At 37.5% G+C, this 24113-nt stretch overlaps 1 protein-coding gene across 2 annotated transcripts in view; it reads right to left on the reverse strand.

The window, feature by feature from the left end:
- Hprt1 (hypoxanthine phosphoribosyltransferase 1) overlaps window positions 1–24113 on the reverse strand; it is a 33019-nt gene that overhangs the window by 4428 nt on the left and 4478 nt on the right. The window contains exons 2-7 of one of the 2 annotated variants that reach the window (XM_060375728.1): window positions 16501–16607; window positions 13630–13813; window positions 10354–10392; window positions 9352–9417; window positions 5853–5870; window positions 1718–1800 (exon numbers count right to left, since the gene is read on the reverse strand). In XM_060375728.1, coding sequence (XP_060231711.1) covers window positions 1718–1800; window positions 5853–5870; window positions 9352–9417; window positions 10354–10392; window positions 13630–13813; window positions 16501–16607 — 497 coding nt within the window. The remainder of the gene's footprint in view (window positions 1–1717; window positions 1801–5852; window positions 5871–9351; window positions 9418–10353; window positions 10393–13629; window positions 13814–16500; window positions 16608–24113) is intronic. The other variant, XM_021660111.2, reaches the window with a different exon arrangement.

Genomic DNA, 24113 nt, shown 5'->3' on the forward strand with positions numbered 1-24113 from the left:
TCACATGTAAGTTAAGATTTTAAGAATAAAAGATTTTAAGATTTTAAAAAACAAAATGAAGTCAGTTGACACGGTGGCACACACCTGTAATCCCAGTCCTTGGGAGGCAGGCAAATCCCTGTGAGTTGGAGGCCAGCCTGGTCTACAAAGCAAGTCCAGGACAGAGAGAAACCTGTCTCAAAAAATTCAAACCAAACCAAACCAAAAATAAAATAAAAATGAAATTATAAAGTAAAAACAAAGCAGAAACCATCAGCAACAAAACTAAAAAGATATTGCTTTTAACAATAAAACCAAATTTGAAATCACAGGAGCATCAACTGAACCAGGTTCCCCATGTTCACATCTTCTCTCTATAGTTTATTAACTCTGTATCTATGGGCAATTTCCTAGGCTTCAGCATCCTCAACTATAAGGTAGAGATAACAACTGTTGTAGGATCAAACTATAAAACTAAAGATAAAAACAGGAAGAATTATGAAAGAAAGCAAAAGCCAACATCCAGGTATAGCAAGATGTGAGACTGCTTCAGAAAAAGGAAGCAAGCATTATAAAATTTCAATGACAACACAAAACAGGATGCCTTATTCACCACTCAAATCCAGGAGATGCAAATGTTCAGAGCCCACCACTTGCTACCATCTTTGGTATGACTGGTTTCAGTTTCACAAGGGGACCCTGGATCCTCTGCCATGCTACTAAGGACAAGTTAGATATACACTCAGTATTCGGAGCCTGATGCGGTGGCACAAACCTGTGATCCCAGCACTTGGAGAGTCGAAACAGGAGGATCTCTGTGAGTTCGAGGCCAGCCTGGTCTACAAAGTGAGTACAGGACAACTGAGGCTACATAGAGAAACCCTGTTTTGAGGGGAAACAAAAAAGACTCCCAGTATTGACATAAAAAGCTGGCCATGGCTACATGTGCTTGTGACCCCAGCACTGGGGTTGGAGATAGATTCCAAAAATCCACTCACCAGCCTACACAACTAAAACTTTGAGCTTACAGCTCAGTTTTCAGAGACCCTGTTTCAGACCGAGTAAATGACAATAGAGGAAGATATTCATTCCTGGTTTGGCCTTTGCATCTGTGCACTTGAGTGTGTATGCACCTACATATAACTCGCACACTACACACATAAATAAAAAAATATTCTAAGTAACTATACCACAGATATACATATTTTCCTAGATGATTAACATAATCACGACATTAACAGTGTAATAGGTATTAAATATATGAGAATATGCATAGGTTCTGTCCAAACACTCTTGAAATTAAAAAATTAATTCCATTTATTTGTGTGTGTGGTAGTAGCATGTGTCATGGTACACACATGGAGGTCAGAGTCAGTTCTCTCCTTCCACCACAAGGATCCCAGGAATTGAAGTTAGGCTGTCAGGCTTGGCAGCAGGTGACTTCATCCACTGAGACATCTTACCAGCCCCTCTAGCATTCTTTATGAAGGACTTGAGCATCTAGTGAGCTTAGTGTCTGAGGTGGTTCTGACTCCAAGGCCCAGTACATACTGGATTAGACAAGTTGATTATAATAAAGGACTTTATTAACACACAATAAAATTATAAAGGGTTAATATTTAATATTACATTTTTCTTTAAAGATAAAGTGAGAGTGGAAAGCATTTCTCCTTACAAAAAAGCAATTACTTAATGCTCAAACTAAAGAAAACATTCCACTTTAAAATATCATACATACCTTGCAACCTTAACCATTTTGGGACTGTACTTCTGGACCAAGGAAAGCAAAGTTTGCATTGTTTTACCAGTGTCAATTATATCCTTTAAAAAAAGGGAGATATTTAATGGTAAATAAACCCAGCATAATTTTAAAATCAGTTATTATACAAACACAAAACACTAGAACCCAGTAATTTCGTGGTACAACATTATTTTTTCAGCACATACACAAAATCTCACAATTAACACAGAGTTAAGCTGAAACTTGTAACCTGTCTGGCTGTCAGGAAGCAGTAGGAATGTCAGTCCCCAGAACTAGATTGCATAGGTGTGGCAAGGTCAAAAACAGTGAATTGAAATGTGTACATGCCCAGGCTGTAGGGGTACATGCCTTTAATCCCAGCACTTGGGAGGCAGAGGCAGGCGGATCTCTGTGAGGAAAGCCTGGTATACAGAGTGAATTCCACGACAGCCAGGGATAAACACAGAGAGAAAAACGAAAGAACTGTGTACATGTAAGCATTATACATACACACAATCTTTTGTTTTTTCACACAGGGTCTAGCTCAGGTTGGTGGCCTTAAACTCAAGATCCTTCTGCTTTAGACTCCTAACAGTTGGGATTGCAGGCATAAACTACCATGTTTAAGTCTATAAAAGACATACTACATTTTTCTTTGTAAATTAAATATAAGGATTCTTCATCCCAAACTCTTAATATTCTAAGAAATCCTACTCCATTTTATTTATTTATTTAATTTGGTTTTTTGAGGTAGGGTTTCTCTGTGTAGCCTTGGCTGTCCTGGACTCACCTTGTAGACCAGGCTGGCCTTGAACTCAGAGATCCGCCTGCCTCTGCTTCCCAGAGTGCTGGGATGACAAGTGTGTGCCATGGCGCCCAGTTGCTTCACTTTATCTTTAAAGGCATCCAATTTGCTAAGTTTTACTATATAAAATGTCTGTTTCAGTGGTAAAACACCCTTGTAAGATCCACTGCGACTGAGATCGCCAGCACTATAAAAAATAATTAGGAAATAAAAATCCATAAAGCAAGAAATATCAGCGATAGCAACTTGTGAAAAATGCAGATTCTAGGGTGTGACAGGAAAGAAGGTTGACAGGTGCCGAAATTACTGCCCTCTAGAGTACACACTGGAAGAACTTCTACCTCCGGGAGGTGATTGGGATCTGTAACCATACCTTATATAAAATAATTTCAGTAGCTAGAGAGAGAACTCTACTGCTGGTTTTGAAGAAGTCAGCTGACAGATTGTGACAGGTCTGAGTAGCAAGACATGAGCGATGATCTTTGTAGCTCATAGCCACCCCGGGCCAATCAGAAAGAAAACTGTCCCTCATTTGGACAATTAAACAAAGAAGAACTATAAGGTGCTTTCATCCTGAGTGCTCTTTTTTAAAATTTCCATGTATTTATTTGTGGGGTGTGCATACATAAAACCTGCCATGGTTCAAGACCAGCCTAGTCTATATAGCAAGTTCCAAGACAGCCAGGGCCATATAGTGAGACCGTATCTTAAAAAAAAAAAAAAAAAGTGAAAGAAGCCAGATACAAAACGCAGTTACTATGTAATTCCATTTATGTATGTCCTCAAAAAGCAAATCTTAGAAAGCAGAGAAGGGGAAAGAAGTAAGAAATGATGGCCAAAGGAATTGGATCTCTCTGTAGAGAAACAATGTTTTGTTTCTTTTTAAGATTTATTATGTATATTGTTCTGCCGCCACATACATCAGCACTCCAGAAGAGGGCACCAGATCTCATTATAGATGGTGTAAGCCACCATGTGTTTGCTAAGAATTGAACTCAGGACCTTCGGAAGAGCAGAAAGTGCTCTTAACCTTTGAGCCATTTCTTCAGACCAGAAACAATGTTTTTATATTGTTACTTAATTTCGGTCCACCAGATGCCTCTGCCATGCAGAGGCAGGTCATCCTGGTCCACATCTACACTAAGGGGAAAAAAAAAGCCATCTTGAGTTGAACAAGTTCCTGCTGAAGGAAAAAGGAGGGAGGGAGAATGGGAAGGTGGGCAGCAGAGATGGAATAAGAAAGAGAGGGAGGGAAAAGGGGAGGTGAATGATGGTAGATGCCTGTAATCCCAGCACTTGACTTAGGAGGTATAGGAAGGTGGATGGAGTTAAGAGTCTAGCCTGGGGTGTGCAGTGGTGGGCATACCATTAATCCCAGCACTCCAGATGCAGAGGCAGGTAGATTTCTGTGAATTCGAGGACAGTCTATACAGTGAGTTCCAGGACAGCCAAAGCTACACAAAGAAACCCTGTCTTAAAAAGAGTCTAGCCTGGGCTATTTATCTATCTCTTTCTCAAACACAAACACACAGACAAACAAAACAAAACAAAACCTGAGGGTGAAGCCTAGTGATAGAATACCTGTTTAGCATGCTCTGGGTTTGATCCCTAGCAGCACACATAAAAACAAAGAAAATGTCTTTTGTTAAAAAATAAAAAGGGCTGGAGAGGTAGCTCAGTGGTTAAATATACTAACTGGACTTTGTATCTCAGCTTGTTTTTTGTTTGTTTGTTTTTTTTCTTTTCCAGAGCTGAGGACTGAACCAGGGCCTTGCGCCTAGCCAGTGCTCTACCACTGAACTAAACCCCCAATCCTGGACTTTGTATCTCAGCACTTACAAAAACCAGCATCTTGCTCGGACCTGCAATCCAGGTCTAAGAAGACAAGAGGCAGGAGAATTGCTGGGGTTTACTGGCTTCCAGCCTACAGAAGAAAAGGTGAGCCCCAGGTTCAGGGAGAGACCCTGCCTCAAATGAATAGACAGCACAAAAGGAGGGCATGCATCCTCTCCTGGCCTCTGTTCTTGTCCATGGGCATGCAAACATGCATACACATGATTATACACTCAAGCACACAAAACAATGTACAAAAGTAATATTACAAAAAGCAGAAAGGAAATAAGAGTGAAATAAGCAACTAGGGGCAGAAAATGATGATGGAAAAATGATGGTCTGGGAAATGGGCAAAGTATAGAGAAAACGAAAGGTGATGGAGAATGAGGCTGATATGTATTCTGAAGTCATACTGGAAAATGTATACTGAAGAACTGAAGAATAGAGTCAAGACAGGAGGATGATCATAATATATGCTGTATAGGTATGTATAGTTCAGTAAAGCAGATATATAATAAATAGGAAGACTACAGACAAAAAAATAAGTTTGGGCACATGTGTGTGCTGTTAAACAATGGTGAGTAAAAAAATACTGAAAGGAACAGGAAGTAGGAGACATGGAAATGGAAGATTTTATATAGGATAGCCAAAGAAGCCTTAATGAGAAAGTGACTTCTAGATAAACAATGGTTCTTCAAGCTTAGCCTGCATCAGAATCAGCTCAAGGTTTGCCCAAGGTTTGCTGGTTTTCATCAAGATTCTGAGTCAGCAGGCTCCCGGCTGATGCTTTTGGATTTTGCTTTTGCTCACTGAAAAGCAATGAGCTACAGATAGTGAAGGTTTGAGTTTTTACTCCACTCACTGCCTGGTAACCTTGGGAATCTGTTTGCCCTCCCTGTGCTTGATTCTCCATCATTTACAGTAGTAGCTGACAAAGTGAGCACTGGATAAACATTACTGTTATTACATACAAAGTACTCAAGGATGTGATAACAAACGGACTGTATTTTTTATTTTTTCTTTCCTTTATAAGAATATTTGATACTCATATTATTTAAATGAAATGTTAGGAACCTTATGACACTCCATAAAATGAAATTTAAGACACTAAATAAATCACACACACATGCAGACACATCCCTCCATAGTCACTGCTAGTTTTAAAAGAAAAAAATATCAAAACCAAATGAGGAAGCATATAACTTTTTTTCATGAGCAGCAAAATATAACACTTAGAAAAAAACATTTTTTTTGTTTGTGTCTTTTTGTTGTTTTTAAAACAAGGACTCTCTCTGGCTTTGAACTCACTATGTAGCCCAGGCTAACCTATATGGAATTCGTGAACCTCCTGAGTGTCTAGGATTCCAGGCATGCCCTACTGTACCTGGCTTCTCTTAGTGTTAGAAAACACAAGTCTCCCTGGCTTACCTTTATTATGTCACACACTAATTAGAAAATTGTAAACAGTATATTAAAAGTTGATGCAGAACTTACTTCAACAATCAAGACATTCTAAAAGAAAAAAGAAAAATGAAAATTAGTACAAAGTGAGATTGCATTTCCAATTATCAGTTAAATTATAACAAACTCTAAGAAACTACCCAAACTCTTATAAGTACTTTATTATACTGAATCCTGCTTGAAAAAGTGGACTATTAGAAATCAGAAGTTCTTAATATTAAGTCTTTCATAAAAAGAATATTTAGTTTATATGTTCACTTTTTTATAAAAAAAAAAGCTTTTAACCCTTTATATAAGATCTTCAGCAACTTGTTGAAATCTCTCTGGGTCTCAGTGTCCCATATGTAAAACAATAAACTTGAACCAGCTGGCCCTTTATATATCTTGACCCTAATATTCCATGAAATGTAAACAGTATAAATGCCTCCAAAAATCATGTATTTAATATAACAGAGAATACAATTAAAGTTTTACTTTCCCATAAGCTAAAACTAGTATGGTTGTGCACATATTTGGGAAATTGCAATAAGTAAAGATACGAATACTTACTTCCACTATAAACCCTAAGCCCATCTCAACCTACTCTTTTACTCTGTAGCCCAGGCTGGCCCAGAACTCATATGTAGCCAAAACTGCCCTTAAACTGGTAACATTCCTGTCTCATTAGGCTGAAAGCTAAGATTACAGCTATGATTTACCATGCCTGGTTCCACACTCACCCACCTGTATTTATACTAGTTAAGAGAAACAAGGCAGCATTTCACATGCCCACAATATTGACTGTACAGATTTATTCTATACTGTTTATCTATGTGGTTCTCAATGCACTCTGTCAAACAACCTTAACATCAGATCTCTCTTATTTTAAGCTAGTGATTATCAAAATAGAGTACACAGAATCCATTTCAGTTTCATGAAAATTCAAAACTCTTTTCTACCTTGTGGTACTTTGAGAATGGCCCTCACAGGCTGTTACATTGGAATGCCTGGTCTCTAGTTTGTGGATGTTTTGGGAAGGATTAGTAGGTGTGGGTCTTGTTGTAGGAGGTGTGTCACTGGGAGTGGGCTCTGCAGTTTCAAAAGTCCACAACAGGCTCTAGTACTCTCTGTATCCAACATGCAGATAAAATATAAGCTCCCAGCTACTACTGTGCCATGCTGTCTGCCACCAGGCTATGGACTCACCCTATGAAACTGTGAGCAAACTGCCAATTAAATGCATTCTTTCCTAAGTTACTTTGGTCATGATGTATATTCACAGTAAAAGAAACTAAAGACATACTCCATCTTGTTTAACCTATAGTTTTAAGTACTTTACGAGATAAATTACTACCAAAATTCATATTTAATGTATAAATACATATGCTGTGGTAAGTCCTTGAAAACTGTTTAGCAACTGAGCACGAAAACCAAAGTCTGGAGGATCACAGCTTATGCATTAAAAGTAAATTATAATAAAGAAAAACTTCTAATATGCCTATGTTTCAAAGCAGTTTATCATAGAAGGCAGTATCTCATTGTCCTGCATGGGTCTAAGAATAGAATCAAGCAAGGTTAGCTCAGAACTTCTGGCAGGCAACCCACAACTGAAGCCTGTTCTATAGACAGGAAAAAAGGTCACTTTAAATCTCAGGATATGCATAGAAAAGAAAACAGATATAAAAAAAATTGGGACAATCTTAAGGTACAAAGCAATTATGTTTTTTTTTTTTTATTATGAGGTCGTATATAAATTCTGAGTGAACTCAAAATACATTAATATACTGAGGGAAAAAAGCAATTTATCTATTTAAATGATAACCAGTATAGTATAAGAAACCTAGATACAGGACTAAGACATTCATATGTTCAAACTGTGGTTCTGTCACCTAATAGTTATAGATTGGCAAGCAGCATGGGCTTCTGGGACAGAGACTGAATTACTTGTGCCTAACACTAAATAACCTTGGTTGAGATCTAATTATGCATTTTAATTCTTTACATTTATTTTACATTTCAGTTGGGAGGTTGTAACACAACTCACATGTAGAGGTCATCAGGCTTAGTAGCAAGTGTCTTCCCACATCAAGCCATCTTGCTGGCCCATCACTAGATTTTATTAGTATAAGACACCTTATTCAAATCAATAAAGCCCAGAAAGATTAAATGAACAGTACAAAACTGTACTAGACTATTATTCTAATACAGAGACTGAGAATTGCTACTGCTGAGAATTTAATTTATTTTATGTCAGCTAGCTACATGTCTACATGTCTACTTAATAATTAAACAATGAGGCTCAGGCATCAAATGACTTACCTAAAAGTAGTAAACATAGAAAAAAGGAAGGATTGGAATAAAAGTGAACTTTGGATCCAAAGCCTGTGTTCTTAAGCATTAATGGGAAAATGTTGGCATTTCTGTGACTTGCACGCACTTTAGATACATTTCCAAAGAAAAAAATAAAAATGTTTCAAATAATCCATAATCTCATCACCAAGATTTAACTTTGCTTAATTTTTATTCCTTGATTTCTTTTCCATAATAAATGGAATCTACTGTGGCTGTCATAAAGTTATTTTAGAAGAAGAGATATGTTTACAATCACAGAGCTCTGTAGTGGGACAGAGCCATTAGGCGAAAAAGACAAGGTCAAACTAAATCACAGAAGGATTTGAAGGCTAGGCACCTGCCAGCACCGAAAACTGATTATAGAAGTGCAGGTTTCAAATAGCTTCTAAATATGGACAAAGTGTGCTGAAAGGGAAGGAGGTCTGGCAGGTGTACATTAAATGGACAGCAGGGGAAAGAACCAACACATGACAAGTTCTCCTCTTTAGTTTCTAAACACTGCTCAAGGCAACATTAGTTTGGCATGACCCCAATAGAGAATTATAGGATTTCACAAGTGTTTTAGGTTAAGGTTCCCCTACAGATGTTCAGTGAAGTGACTAATGAGCACTAAAATCTAAAAGCTAGAGGAAAGAAAGAGCTTTGGTGTCTGCATTCAAGCTCTTCTACTTGTGTTGTGTGACTTGGAGACTATGAGGCGGTTTTCATCTCATAATCCCATGCAGTTTTTGAAATTTTAAGTGTACTCCTTAATTTCCTGATCTGTAAAATGGAAATATAACTCCCCACACCAGATTACTGTGAAATTTACCGGATTACATTTACATATGGCACACTCTCTGCAAGTAAACAATAACTAGCAGCTTAGAAAACATGTAGTCTATTAGTACAGTCTCGTGATCCTAGCTAGCATTTGGGAAGCTGAGGCAGGAGGACCACCATGAGTTCAAGGCCTATCTAGCTTACATAGATGTTTAAGATTGATGTGGACTACAAAGTGAGACCATGTCTCAGAAAAACAAAATAAATGCTACTGAGATGGCTCAGGGGTACAGGAGATAATATCAAACTATATCTTAGTTACTTCTAAAAGTAAACAATACTTGCTTATTTTTACTAATACAGACCCTCTGAATGAGTGATTGAAAGCACAGTTATTAATTCCTGGTATAAAATTTTCTTTCCAGTTAAAGATACATACCTTTCCAGTTAAAGCTGAGAGATCATCTCCACCAATAACTTTTATGTCCCCTGTTGACTGATCATTCTAGTTTAAAAAAATATATATATATGCATATTCTTGTGTACAAATAAACTTCTCAAATTATTAGATATAAGCTGTAAGATTTAAGAAGTTAGCTATCTAATGGCCACAACATTATCATATTCTTAAATTATAAAAATTGTAAGAATTAGGTTTCTAGAAATGAATGACTAGGTAAATTTCACATAGAGATTAGTAAAAATTAAAAATCCTAAATGGTCATTCCTAGTATTTGATGCTCTGAAGAGTACTAAAAATCAAGAACATTCACTTCTGAGTGGCCATATTATAGCTACTCATCAAATACTTCCCAACCACAAAGGACAATTTATTAGCACAGCAGGTGTCTGCTTCTGGCCCTGTATTATTCCTGTGAATCACATTACTAATAGGAGCTAGTCTTTGTCACATGTCACCCTGAGGATATGGCCCCCTAAAATAAGCCCATATCCTGGATATGCCCATATCCAGGTCATCTTCTGAACTGTCTGAGAAACCAGGTCTCATTACTAGTCTGTTAGAACATACTGCTTAGGTTCTCACATTCTGCTCTCAGAGAAATCAGCAGAAAACTTAACAGGGGTTTCAAAGGAGAGTGATTAACACTCACTATAATTGGTAGGAATAACTATAATTTGGATGTGCTGGAATCAAGACAAAACTGAATTGAAAACAGGTGAGTAAAAGACCTTGGACTTGCTCTACTGGAATAGCAAAGTGTATCATAAATCACAGCAATTACTTTGGTATGGTACCAGCACAATGACTGACAAAAAGTTCAAGGAACCAAGTAAAACCCAGAAACAGACCCAAAAACATGTCAATTTAGTATATGACAAAGATGGTATTTTGAGTCAGTAATTAAAAGATGAATTATTCAACAAATGGTGTCTGATCAATTACTTGTCCATTTGGGAAAAAATAAAGCATGGTTCCTACCTCACCATGCACAACAATAAATTCCACATGGATTAAAATCTAAATGTAAAAAATAAAACTATAAGTGGATTAGAAGAAAATGTAGGGATATATTTTTTACCTCCATTCTTAGAAAGGGCAAAAAGTTAGTCAAAACCCAAATTAATGTAACCAGTATCCCTAATGCACATTACTCTTCAAAATAAGAACCCACCAGATAGCACTGGAGAGCTGGCTTAGCCGTTAAGAGCACTTGTTGATTTTTGTAAAGGACCTGGGTTTAATTCCCAGCACCTACATGGTGGCTCACAATTGCCTGTAACTCCAGTTTTAGGCGATCTAACCTCCTCTTCTGGCCTCAAATGCATCAGGCATGCACACGGTGCACTACATGTTGACATCACCCAAACACATAAACAAGCCTTTTTTTTTTTTTTTAAAAAGAACTACTGGAAAATAGCAAACAAAAGTAGACCATTTACAGAAGTCCATAAATGACGGCTACTTAACAAATACTAAATGTGATTCAACTGTTCATCCATCCACATTTACAGAACTTAAGCCTGGCAATACACTGAGGGAAAACACATATTCAAGTTGCTGGTTCCAATTAGAGAAACCAATTATGAACTCTTTTGAAAAAAAAATAATGTCTATTAAAATTGTAAACATGCAAACCATATTGGTATAACTATCCCATTTCCAAGAATCAATGTCACAAAAAAAACATTAATAAGCATGCAAAGGAACATTCAAGGATGTTCACTATTATCAGTTATTCATAAAAAAATCAATATGTCTCTTAATAGGGAATTACATAAATCAATGAGGTTAATATACACAAAACAATAGCCAGGCTTGGTGGCACACACCTTTAATCCTAGCATTTGGTAGGCAGAGGCAGTCATATCTTTGTGAGTTCGAGGCCAGCCTGCTCTACAGGATCAGGACAGGAGGGCTCTGTTACACAGAGAAAACCTGTTTCAAAAAAACAAACAAAACGTAACAGTAATATGATGGAACTATTAAAAATAATCACACAATGTATACTTATATGGATCAATAATAATTAATATCACCAAGTAGCAGACCAATATGCTACTATATAACTGTTTTTATTCTGTATTTAAAGTATGTTGGGAAAGGTATTCATGACATTCATGATATCTGTAATCAGAACACTATGGAGGCTGAGGAAGGACTGAGATTCTGAGATCACTGTGGGCTACATAAAAATTTACATTTTTCTGAAGGTTACAGAGCACTAGGAACAGAAAAATGTCTGAGCAAGTTAATGAAAAAGGATCTCAGTCTAAAATTAAAAAAAAAAAAGAGTGAGATCAGGTTCAGAGGTTAAGAGCACTAGTTGTTCTTCCAAAGGACCTTATCTCAAAAAAAAATTTTTTTAAGTGATAGCTCAGTTGGTAAAATGTTTACCTAGCATGTGTAAGGGGGAGTTAGGAAAAGAGGAACAAATATTCTATTAGTCCATGCTATAAACTAAATATATGGCTTTTCAATTTAAGTTCTTCATAATATTTCTTGTATTAATCTAGCCTAAAACCCAGAATTTCAAACACACAGAACTGATTAATGACACAAAGAAAAAGAACTGTACCAAACCTGAAACTATTTAAGAAGGAATTAAGCTAAGTGAGACATAGCAAAAACAGAACTTGGTAAATACTGACATCTTCTGCAGAAAGGTGGTATTACAGTCTAATGTCAATTACTTCCTTTTGCAAAGGAGGACAAAAGAAATATCTAAGAATGGAACTGTGATCCAAAGGCTATGACTATACGGTCTGAGGCAACAGAACTCCAACACATACAAAACACTGGCACTCTACAGTCCCATTAACCTCAATGTTTCAGCTTATGGTTTTCGAAAGTTTGTTTGTTTGTTTGTTTGTTTGTTTTCCCAAGGAAACAGCCTCCTTTTACATGGAAGCTAATAAAAAAGGTTCATTTAATAAACTACCTAAATGACTAGAAAACCTACAGCAACCCACCCCTGTTAGGAATACAAATCTCACTGTACCCCTTAACTTGGTGCCTCTCAGAGTCCTTGTCTTTAATTATGACGGAAACCTCTATGGAGACATGACTGGAATGAATGAAAGGACAGTCCTCTCCAGATTTGTTCTGCTCTCCTTCTTCCCCTTTTTTTTCCCCTTTCCCTTCATTAGGTAGAAGTGCCCAAGGTATCCTTCATTCAGGTGTCAGTTACACCTTCATTCACTGTCAGTTACACCTGAATTTCTAGGAGTCCAAAGAGGTAGCTCAGAGCATCGCCTTCCAGAAGATCCAGGTTCAATTCCTAACACCTACATGGCAGTTAGCAACTTTCTGTAACTTCAATTCGAGGGGATCAGACACTGTATTCTAACCTCTGTGGACTTCAGGTACACACACGGTACAAACATGTATGCAGGCAAAACACTCATATACATATATACACACACATATAATTCCCAGAGAAGCTTTGGGGTCGGTAAATAAAAATTTAGTGTTTGTTTCTTTGTCTATCTCTTAGAGTCCAGAAGAGAAAATGGGGGTGACAGGAAAGGTTCATTTCTATTTTTCCATCCCTAGGATTTCTGAAAACCTCTTAATAACAACTAGAGCTCCAGCTTTAGAGCATATTTGCTTAGCATACTTGAGTCAAAATAAAATAATTACACTCAAAATAAAATAATTACAAATTTAAAAACAAAACTCAAAACATTGTTTACTAACAATCCTTTCTTCCTAGGTCTCATTTTTTCTTCTCCAACCATTTTAGTAGAATTTTATCAAATTGAAATAAAAAAAGAAAAGAAACACGTTTGTGTACTTATCAAATTTACATTTTTCTGAAGGTTACAGAGCACTAGGAACAGAAAAATGTCTGAGCAAGTTAGTGAAAAAGGATCTCAAACTAAAATTTTAATAAATGAATGGGATCAGGCTCAGAGGTTAAGAGCACTGGCTGTTCTTCCAAAGGTCCTGAGTTCCATTGCCAGCAACCACATGGAGGCACAACCATCTATAGTGAGATCTGGTGCCCTCTTCTATCATGCAAGTGTACATGCGGGCAGAACATTATAAATAATAAAAATCTTCAAAAAAAAAAAAAAAAAAAGAATTGGATGAAACTCAGTTTTGGAGTATTTAGTCAGGTCTTGGGTTCCAACGTCAGAAGAGAAAAATGCAATAACCACAGTGACTCCACTATAACCAGGTGAGAACTTTAAAGAAAATATACATAAAACTAAAATTGCCCTATTTTTTAAAAAATTATAAAGTTATACTTACACAATAGCTCTTCAATCTTATAAAATCTACAGTCATAGGAATGGATCTATCAGTATTTCTATTCAGTGATTTAATGTAATCCAGTAGGTCAGCAAAGAATTTATAGCCCCCCTTGAGCACACAGAGGGCCACAATGTGATGGCCTCCCATCTCTTTCATGACATCTCGAGCAAGTCTTTCAGTCCTGCAGAAATACAATCAAGAATTAAAAAAGATTCTGAATATGTTTTATAAGAAATCTCTTAAGCATTAAACTTCCTCTTTGTCAGCATGAAGAGGATTATTGCTTCATAAAGCAATGTTTTATAAAGTTGGGCACTTAATTTCCCATATGCCAAAGGTAAGATTTTTGGGGGGTAGGGGAAGGTAACCCAGAATCCCTCTATATACACCAGGCTAGACTATAAATCATGCTGAGATTATAGATAAACACTAATACACGCAGCTCAACCAAAAGTAAACTCGGTATCTTTAAAAACAAGGCACATAACCAGGTGCGGTGATACATGCCTTAATCCCAGCACTTGGGAAGCAGAGGCGGGTTGATCTCTGTTGAGTTCAAGGCCATCCTGGTGTACAAAAGATTTCCAGGACAGATAGGGCTGCACAGAGAAACTCTGTCTTAGGGGGAAAAAACAAGGTACATGCTAGGCATGATGGTATATTATTATAATCCACCATTTTATAGGCTGAGACATAAGGATTCCTGAGTTGAAGGGCAGCCTGGACTGCAGAGTAAGTAATAAGTCACTTTAAGCTACAAAACAAGATCCTGTCGAGAAGACAGGTACACTATAACATGTATCATAAAATTTAAAAATATAAATAAAAACAGGATATTTTTCAAAGCTTACTAGACTGTCAAAATGAAACTGTACTTCTCTAATATAAAATATTACGAGACTGAGAAAAAAAAAGAACTCTCACATACCATTGAAAGTATAAAATGATATAACTTTTTAGAGGACAATCTGGCAGTATAAAAATTCAATAAATACCCATTCCTTGTTCCCTAATTTTCCCTTACCTAAAGCTGAGCGAGTGTCAAAATATGTATAAGATATTCCCTCTAATATACTCTTGTAAGTGCAAAATAATGGAGATCTTAAGTGTCCACCAACAGTACACTGGTTACATCAGTTATGGTACATCCATGGATATCACTGGGGATGGGGGTGGGGATCAGCTGGTAGGGTCCATGCCTAGTATCCACAGGAGGTCCTGGGTTCTATCCTCAGAACTCTGCAAACTGAGCATGATGGACACCAGGAGTTGAAGCAGTAGGAACAGAAAAGTCAGGCCATCCTCAGCTACAGTGATTTTGAAGCCAGTCCAAGCAATTCGAGGCGCCATTTCAAAAGCAAAGTAACATGTATGGCTGGGCACCGGGGCATATACCTGTGATCCCGACACGGGGGAGGCTGTTGGGGAGGACTGCTGAGTTGAGGCCAATCTGGGGTACACACAAACTTTCAAGCCAGACTGAGCTAAACAGTGAGACCCGATCTCAAAGAGCAAATATTTCACACACACATGCCCACACACAATCACACACACTCCTCGATTATGTTTAAAAGATAATAAAAAACATCTGAATAGCTCTAGATGTACTAATATTAAAAAGTCCACAATTTAGTACTATATGATAATATGTAAAGTGTGTGATTGTGTGTACACTTTACATACAGTATATGAGCACAGGCAGTGTCTAGGTAGGAAATGTGTATAGGGAGCTAAGAAAACAGAATTATAATCTCATTTATAGCCTCCATAGATAGACTATTGGAAGACTATTCTTGTAGCCTCTCTTCAATGTACTCTATGGATTCCCACTATTTACACCTCAAAATTAATTAGCTTCCTGCTGGTGTCTGTGTGTGAGTGAGATAGAGAGAAAAGGACCTTTGTTTTAACATTTCTTTTTTTTTTTTTAAGATTTTATTTTATGCCTAGCAGTGCTCTATCTGCATGTGCACCTGCAGGCCAGAAGAGGGCAGTAGAGGGTATAGATGGTTGTGAGCCGCCATGTGGTTGCTGGGAATTGAACTCAGGATCTCTGAAAGAGCAGACAGTGCTCTTAACCGCTGAGCCATCTCTCCAGCCCCCGAAAAAAAGGACTTTAAAACAGAAAATATTGGGGCTAGAGAGTTAGGCAAGTAAGAGCACTTGCTGTTTTTGGAGAGCACCTAAGTTCAGTTCCCAGCACCCATACAATGGTTCACAACTCTAGTTCCAGAGGATCCTTTACACACACTTTTCTGGCCTCCTGGAATACATATGCTGCACATACATACATGAAGGTACTCACACATACAAATAAAATAACAACAATTTAAAAAAAAAAAAAACTTTAAAATATCTAGCTGATGCAGTGGCACACGCCTCAGCACTCTGGGAGGCAGGGATAGGCAAATCTCTGTGAGTTGAAGGCCAGCCTGGTCTACAGAGCAAGTTCCAGGACAGCCAAGGCTACACAGAGAAACTGTCTCAAAAATAGAAATAAAAATAAAAATAGAAAACGTAAATTCAGACTCCCCCTACCCCCCGGTACTAATATGAAAACCAGGTGTGGCTGCACTTGCTTGCAATCTCAGCACTTGGGGGCAGAGAAAGACAGATCCCTGGCTCTTGCTAGCCAGGCAGCCTAGCCAAATCAGTAATGTCCAGGTTCAGTGAGAAACACTGACTCAAGGGAATAAGACACGGAGCAACAGAACACCTAGTGTCCTTCTCTAGCTTCCTGATATATGCATACACTACACATATATCAAACATACCCACACATCACATATACACATATCACATGTACACATATCACACACACATTAACACCTAGAAGTAAAATCAACCTTCAACTGAGCGCTTACTAACCTGTCCATAATCAGTCCATGAGGAATAAACACTTTCTCCAAATCCTCGGCATAATGTTTAGGTATACAAAATAAATCCAGGTCATAGCCTGGTTCATCATCGCCAATCTGAAAAAGAAAGACAGTGTTTCAAAGCAGAGTATTACAAAATATCCATGTTTAATTAAATTTAGATAATAAGTCTTAATTCACCAGAGGAATTTAGGTATGAGAGGGTATGAAGGGAAGCTAATTTTATCGTTTTTGTAATAAACTACACTTCTCTAAGAAAGCCAGGTCTCTTATTGCTAAATAAAGTCAAGAATGAGAAGTAAAACAACATAGAATATTCTTTGGGTAACAAAAAGAAAAATTTAGAAGTACAAATGTGGCAAAAATATTTTAAGCATGAAAGACTAGTATACACAGGCAGTTTCTACTTTATACATTTTGAGTACATTTCAACATTTTTTGTGTATGTTTGTGTATGTGTACATATTTACAGGCAGGTGCACGTAAATATGATTGAAACTGGCTCTAAAAATTTACTAGCTGTGCTTTCAGAGTTCAATTCTTTCTCAGCATCACATGGTGGCTCAAGACCATCTATAAAGGGATCTAGTGCCCTCTTCTGGCATGCAGGTGTATATGCAGACAGAGGACTTCTACATTTAAAAAATACATAAATTATTTTAAAATAAAAATATGAAAAAATTACTTATGTTTTGAGACAAGATCTTTCCTTGAACCTGGTTAAACAATTTGGATAGTCTAGCTGGTCAGGAAGTCCCAGAAACCCCCTGTCTCTGCCTCCCCTGTGCTGGGGTCATAAGAATGTGCTTCTTATCCAGGTACTGGTGTTCCAAACTCAGGTCCTGAATGAAGATGACATGGCAGGCACATTATAGAGTGAGCCATCTTCCCAATCCCTAAAAATATGTTTTAACTCAACACAGTATATTTTAGTAAGTTAAAACATCATACAGAATAAAAACTACAGCTGGTGTTAAGCATCCAAATTCAAAGAATCCTCTTAAAGTGTGTGTGTGTGTGTGTGTGTGTGTGTGACCAAAACAAAGCGAAAAGAAAAAGAAACTTATTCTTTAAAAACTCAAACTTTCAAAAGTCTTGAGATGGTATCACAGAAGATACTCCAAAATTGTTTTGAGTTGTATAATATTGGTTATATCAGTATGCCCAGAGCCCAGTATATAGAACATTCAGTGACATTAATGATACGGTACATTTTTGGAAAAATATATTGTGGTCATTTTATAAATATACATGTACCTAGACACACAGGGGGGGAAAAGTACAGCAAAATCATAAAAGCAGGCTAAATCTGCTGGGCGCACCTGTTAACCCAGTACTTAGGAAGCTGAAGTAGAAGTTCCCGAGTTTGAGGCCAGCATGGTTTATTAAGTGAATTCCAGGCCAGCTAGGGACTACAAAGCAAGATCCTGTCTTTAAAAATACTTCCAAACTTCAAAATCATAAAAGCCGCTATCTTTGACAGCGAGTGTTATAGGGAGATGGGGGTCTCATGTATCCTAGGCTGGCCTCAAACTCACTACGTAGATGACCATAGACATCTGAACCATGTGTTTCTCCCTGGCCAATGAGCTATCATTGCCAGTTTATGGGGTTAGGTGGCAAACTCAGGGCTTCATGTCATACAAGGCAAGCACTCTACCGACAGAGCTATATTCCCAGCCCTAGTTACACAACAAAACAAGAAAACTTTAAAAGATCATTAATCTAATAATCAAAACTTATTGAAAGAAATAAGCCAGGAAGAGTATCTTTCATGATATTCTTCAAGACTTTCAAACCCCATCTAATAAGTTGGCAGTACCTGGAAATGTATCACAGGAACTAGAACATCAAGCTACACATGGTGCCACATACTTCTAAAGCCAGCTCTCAGGTGACAAAGGCAGAATTATCACAGTTAGAGGCCAAGTTGGCCTACATAGTGAGCTCCTTCCTCCAATCCAAAAAAAGCCTTCAAACTAACTAGCCTAAATAAAGAAAACCTAGTTGTAAAAAGCTCTGGCAGTTTTCAAGGAATATTATCAAATCATAACTAAATCTCATCCTATTAGTTCATTGCGGAGTTCTTTTTTGCTGTTATTTTTTGTTGTTTTTTTTTAATACAGTATTCTGCCTGCATGTGTGTCTGTATGACAGGAGAGGGCACTAGATCTCATTATAGATGGTTATGAGACACTATGTGGTTCCTGGGAATTGAACTCAGGAGCTCTGGATCATCAGCCAGTGCTCTTAACCTCTAAGCCATCTCTCCAGCCCCCCCCCCTTTTTTTTGAGACAGTTTCTTTTTATAGCCTTGGCTGTCCTGGACTTGCTTTGTAGACCAGGATGACCTCAAACTCACAGAGATCCACCTGCCTCCACCTCTCCAAGTGCTGGGATTACAGGCATGCCGCACTTCACCTGGCTCCTACTGAGTTATTTTGTTTGTTTGTTTCAGTTAATATTGCATTGGATCCTTTGGCATCAAGTAGTTTAAGTTTGAAAAATGAAAAATACATAAATTTACATTCTTTGCAGAATTCACTTCCTATTGTTTTTGAGACAGAATCACATCATACAGCTCATGCTGGTTTCAAACTCACAACCCTTCTCCTTCCTAAGTGCTGGAACTGTGAACACCCACCCAGCTCAGAATTTAGATATATTTTGAGGTTTCACCCTGAGGGGGAAAAAAAAGAGGGTTATGGAGTCTCTTTTAAGTCCCAAAAAGTCTATTGGTAGAATTGTATTTAATTTCAGAAGTAAATATTAATTTATTCTTAAATATACATGTTTTTACATAACAAAAAATGTTTAGGATACGTGGCAATTTCTTAAAAAATTGGAAGAGCTAATGTATCTGCTTAACACTCAGTATTTTACAAGAAAGCATTTTTGTAAGTATTATAAAAGATTGATAGACTACTCAATTTTATACTAATAAACATTCATGTCAGAATGTATGTACTATAACCTAGCAAAAATGAAGTTCAATCATTTCAAAGTACCTTAGACTCAAGATTAGAATACCACAATGTCTTTCCTGAGGCACCCTCATGTCCTCCACCCAATCACTCCGCTTCTGGCATGAGTTCAAACCATATCACACCCAAGTTTCAGACCACTGTCTCCACCTACTAAAATGGCTCAGTACCTCAAGTAACCTAAGAACTTCTAGGATTGTTTCTGTCAAAAGACAAATTCAGTGTGAACTCTGCCCAGTTCATCCCAGTCTTTTTATGTGTGTTTGAGACAGGGTCTTAGTATAAAAACTCTAGCTGCCCTAGATCTAGATATATAGACCAAGCTGGCTTCAAACTTGCTGTGACCCTCCTCCCTCTGTTTCTTGAGTGCTAGGATTACGGGTGTGCATCCAACTCCCAGTCATGTATTCTAAGAATATAACAGATCAGCATGAGTTACCCCAAAATAAGAATTCCACTTCTAGCAACACAAACTGTTTTCCAATGCAAAATTTCTAATTAAAACAGGTTTATGTCTCAGAATTCTTATTTTGTTCCTTCAAAATATTGATATTTTGTTATTTCAAGAGTAAGAGTTTAAGGGGAGGAGGTCCTCCCCTATCATTGGGCTTGGAAAGGGGCAGGGAGGAGACCAGGGAGGGAGTATGGGGTTGGGGAGGGAATGAGGGAGCAGGATACAGCTGGGATACAAAGTTAACAAAATGTAACTAATAAGAAAAATAAAATTGAAAAAAAAAAGAGTAAGAGTTTTAGCCAGGCTTGGTGGTGCACACCCGTAATCTCAGCCCTAGGGAGGCAAAAGCAGGTGGATTTGAGTTCAAGGCTAACCTGGTCTACAAATCAAGTTCTAGGATAGCCAGGACACAGAGAAATCCTGTCTCGAAAAAAAAAAAAGTAAGCGTTTGTTTATGATGACATCAGGCGGTCTTGACTATGTAGCCTACCCTAATCTGAATCTTATGACACAGTACAAGCTATCCTCAAGTCTGGGGCAATCTTCCTGCTTCAGCTTCCCAAATGATAGGGTTTACAGGGATGAGCTATTATATCTAGTTTATTGAAACCATACTGATACAATTCTTCCCTAAAAGGCAAAAACAAAGAGTCTTACCTATTGTCACTTGAGATACCTGTGGGTATTCATGTGGGTATGCAGGTGTAAACTCAGGTGCACATATACAGAGGCCACACCCAGCAAGTTCTGTCCATTCTAGAAGTTTGGACATGTTAATTACCAGTTATAAAATTAAATGCATTTTTCTATTTATTTGTTATTCTCACCCCCATGTTCCTGTCCCATCACTATGTATCCTCATCTAGCAATCTTTCTGTTTCTACCTTTCAAGTTCGGGGATTACAAGTATGTTCCACTACACCTGGCTTATTCTTAATTCACAAGTTTTCTTTTTTGAGATAGTCTCATGAGCTCACACTGGCTTTGTACTCACTATGTAGCTGAGGATGACTGAAGCCATCCTGTTTCAGCCTCCCAAATGCTGTCATTACAGGCTTTTACCACCATGCTTAACACACATAGTTCATTTTAAGACTCAGTTCCATTAATCTAGTCTTGTTTGGATTCATGAATAATGACTTTTTTTAATACAAAGAGACTTAAACAATCCTACTTGTAGATGATGAACCAATGTTCCAAAGATTGTATTATCTTAGGTTCATTTCTTTTTTGATATAATTTTTGATGATGTGTATGTGTAACAAGAAATTTTATGTGTAGACTGTAAGAATTTTCATGTGACTGCCATTATTACAAATGTGCATATTTGGCGGCTGGAGAGATGGCTCAGTGGTTAAGAGCACTGTCTGCTCTTCCAGAGGTCCTGAGTTTAATTCCCAGCAACCACATGGTGGCTCACAACCATCTATAATGTGATCTCATGCCCTCTTCTGGCATGCAAGTATACAGAGCACTCATACACATAAGATAAATATTTATTAAAAAACAAATGTGCATAGTTTATAATAGGGATTTGTGCTGGGCATGGTGGCACATACCTATAATCTCAACATTCAGAAGATTGAGACAGAAGAGTCACAAGTTTGAAGCCAGCCTTGGCTACCTAGTGAGACACTAACTTAATTCAAATGTAAATATTCTCCAAACATTTAAGCAGATGATAGGCTATCCTTCTGAAATAATTTATATTACCTCTGGATATGATTAAACCAAAATTACAACTTATTGATAGCCCTAAATGTGAAAACTTAAACTAGCACTATGCTCATCTTTTAGTTTTTTTTTTTTTCCTTTTTAATCAGACCTACAAATAAGTTAGATATAGTGCTTGCTTCCCTTCCAAGGGTTAAAGCTATAAAAAAAAAATTAAATAAGTTAGTGAACTATTCAGCCCAGGAATAAATTATAACCACCCCAGGCATGGTAATATCTGGAAGGACATAAATGAAAAGAACACCATCATCTTTCCTTTTAGTAATATACATAGTAAAATAGGTAAGTCCACACTATATAATAACAAAAACTGAAGGTAGTTTCAAAGCAATTTGAAGTGTTTAAAACCCTATCAGCAGCAGATTATTTAAATGCTAATTATTTTGGCAGTCCTCAACAGGAAAATAACAAGTGAGGCTCAATATTACTATCATTGGTAGTAATTAATGCTATCATGTACTCTATCACTGTTAGTGAATCCATATAACACATTACAGAAAGACTGAACAAACACATTTTTAGTACCCCCTTATTAAAAGAGAAAAATGGCATGGACCATTGACTACCTAATTAATTATGGAAGAATAAAAAATTTTCCACTGGGTATGGGGTGATGTGCCTATAGTCCTAACTATTTGAAAAGTTAAGGCAGGGCTAGCCTGGGCAACACAGACAGACCCCATCTCGGGTTGCTGAGATGGCATAGTGGGTAAAAGCAATTGCTGCCAAACTTGATCTGAGTTTGAATCCTCAGGATTCACACAATGGAGGTAAAAATCAACTATGGCAAGTTGTCCTCTGAGCTCTACATACACACACACCCCAGCAAAAACACACATAATAGCTAAAGCACAAGCACAACTGCAAAATTGTGCGCAAGCAAACACACAAACACACAAACACACACACACATGAATTTAAAAATCTTTAAAAAAAATACAAGAGAGCCAGGCACAGCGGTGCACGCCTATATTCCCAGTGCTAAGGAAGGAAGAGGCAGATGGATCTCTGTGACTTTGAGATCAGCCTGGTCTGCAAAGTCCAGGACATCCAAGGCTGCACAGAAAGCCTTGTCTCAAAAAAAAACAAATAATGCCCGGCGATAGTGGCACACACCTTTAATGTGGTGCTTGGAAGGCAGGGGTAGGTGGATCTCTGAGTTCAAGGCCAGCCTAGTTGACAAAGGGAGTCCAGGATAGCCAGGCTACACAGAGAAACCCTGTCTCAAAAAAACTAAAAAAACAACTAGACTGGGTGTGGTGGTGTATGCCTTTAATCCTAGCACTTGGCAGAGGGAAGTGAATCTTCCTCTGAGTCTGAGGCCAGCCTGGTCTGCATAGAGAGTTCCTCAACAGCCGATGCTATATAATGCCACCTAAATAAATAAATAAATGGATGAATCAATAAATAAGTGGATGTATGAATGAATGAATAAATAAATGAATAGCTAAATACACCAAGCTGGGCATGGGGGTTCATGCCTATAATCCCAGCCTTTAGAAGATAAAGGCAGGAGGATTCCAAGTTTGAGAAATGTCTCTGCTCCCACCCCTAGACAAAGAACTACAAGCAACTAATGACTGCCAAGAGAAAAATGAGCTGCTCCCAGGGAAGAGCCTCCTTACTGGCTACCCACTGCAGAGATATCAACCTTGCAACCATTTACACACAAACAAGGATATATATTTACACTACATACATACATATGTATATATGTAACAGTAACAAAGAAAAAATGGCTATCAACTTGAGAGTAGGAACAATGGAAAGGGACGCTAGGGAGGGCAAATGGAAAGGGCTGGAGAAAGAAAGGGAAAGTAATAATTCTATTTCAATTTTTTGAAAGTGTAAATTTGTCAAGTATGGTGACTCCTGACACACCTTTAATCTCAGCACTCAGGAGGGAGAGCTCTTCAAATTCAAGGCCAGAGTTCCAAGAACATGGACTAGATAAAGAGACCCTGTCTCAAAACAAAAAACTAAAATAAAATAAAAAGTGAAAATTAAAAAAGAAAATGGATAGAATTTAAAAAAATGTAAAGATCTCTGAACTATGAACAAAAAAGAAAAAAAATAAAAATTCAATTCATAATAGCCATTGTAATAAAATTAATTAGTTGGGCTTTTTCCGCTTTCTTCTAAAAAAGTACAAAATGAAAAAGTAAAACCACAAGAGCCATGCATGGTAGTATATGCTTATAATCCCAACACTTAAGAGACTAAGAAAAAAAATAAATAAAAAGAGACTAAGAATGAGGGCTGGAGAGATGGCTCCGTGGTTAAGAGCACTATCTGCTCTTCCAAAGGACCCAGGTTTAACTCCTAGCACCCACACGGCAGCTCACAAATGTAACTCCAGTTCCAGGTGGTTTGACACCCTCACATCAATGCATATAAAATTAAATTAAATTTTAAAAAGAAATTAAGAAG

The sequence above is a fragment of the Meriones unguiculatus genome, chromosome X (genome assembly GCF_030254825.1).
Source record: "Meriones unguiculatus strain TT.TT164.6M chromosome X, Bangor_MerUng_6.1, whole genome shotgun sequence".
NCBI classification, from domain to species: domain Eukaryota; kingdom Metazoa; phylum Chordata; class Mammalia; order Rodentia; family Muridae; genus Meriones; species Meriones unguiculatus.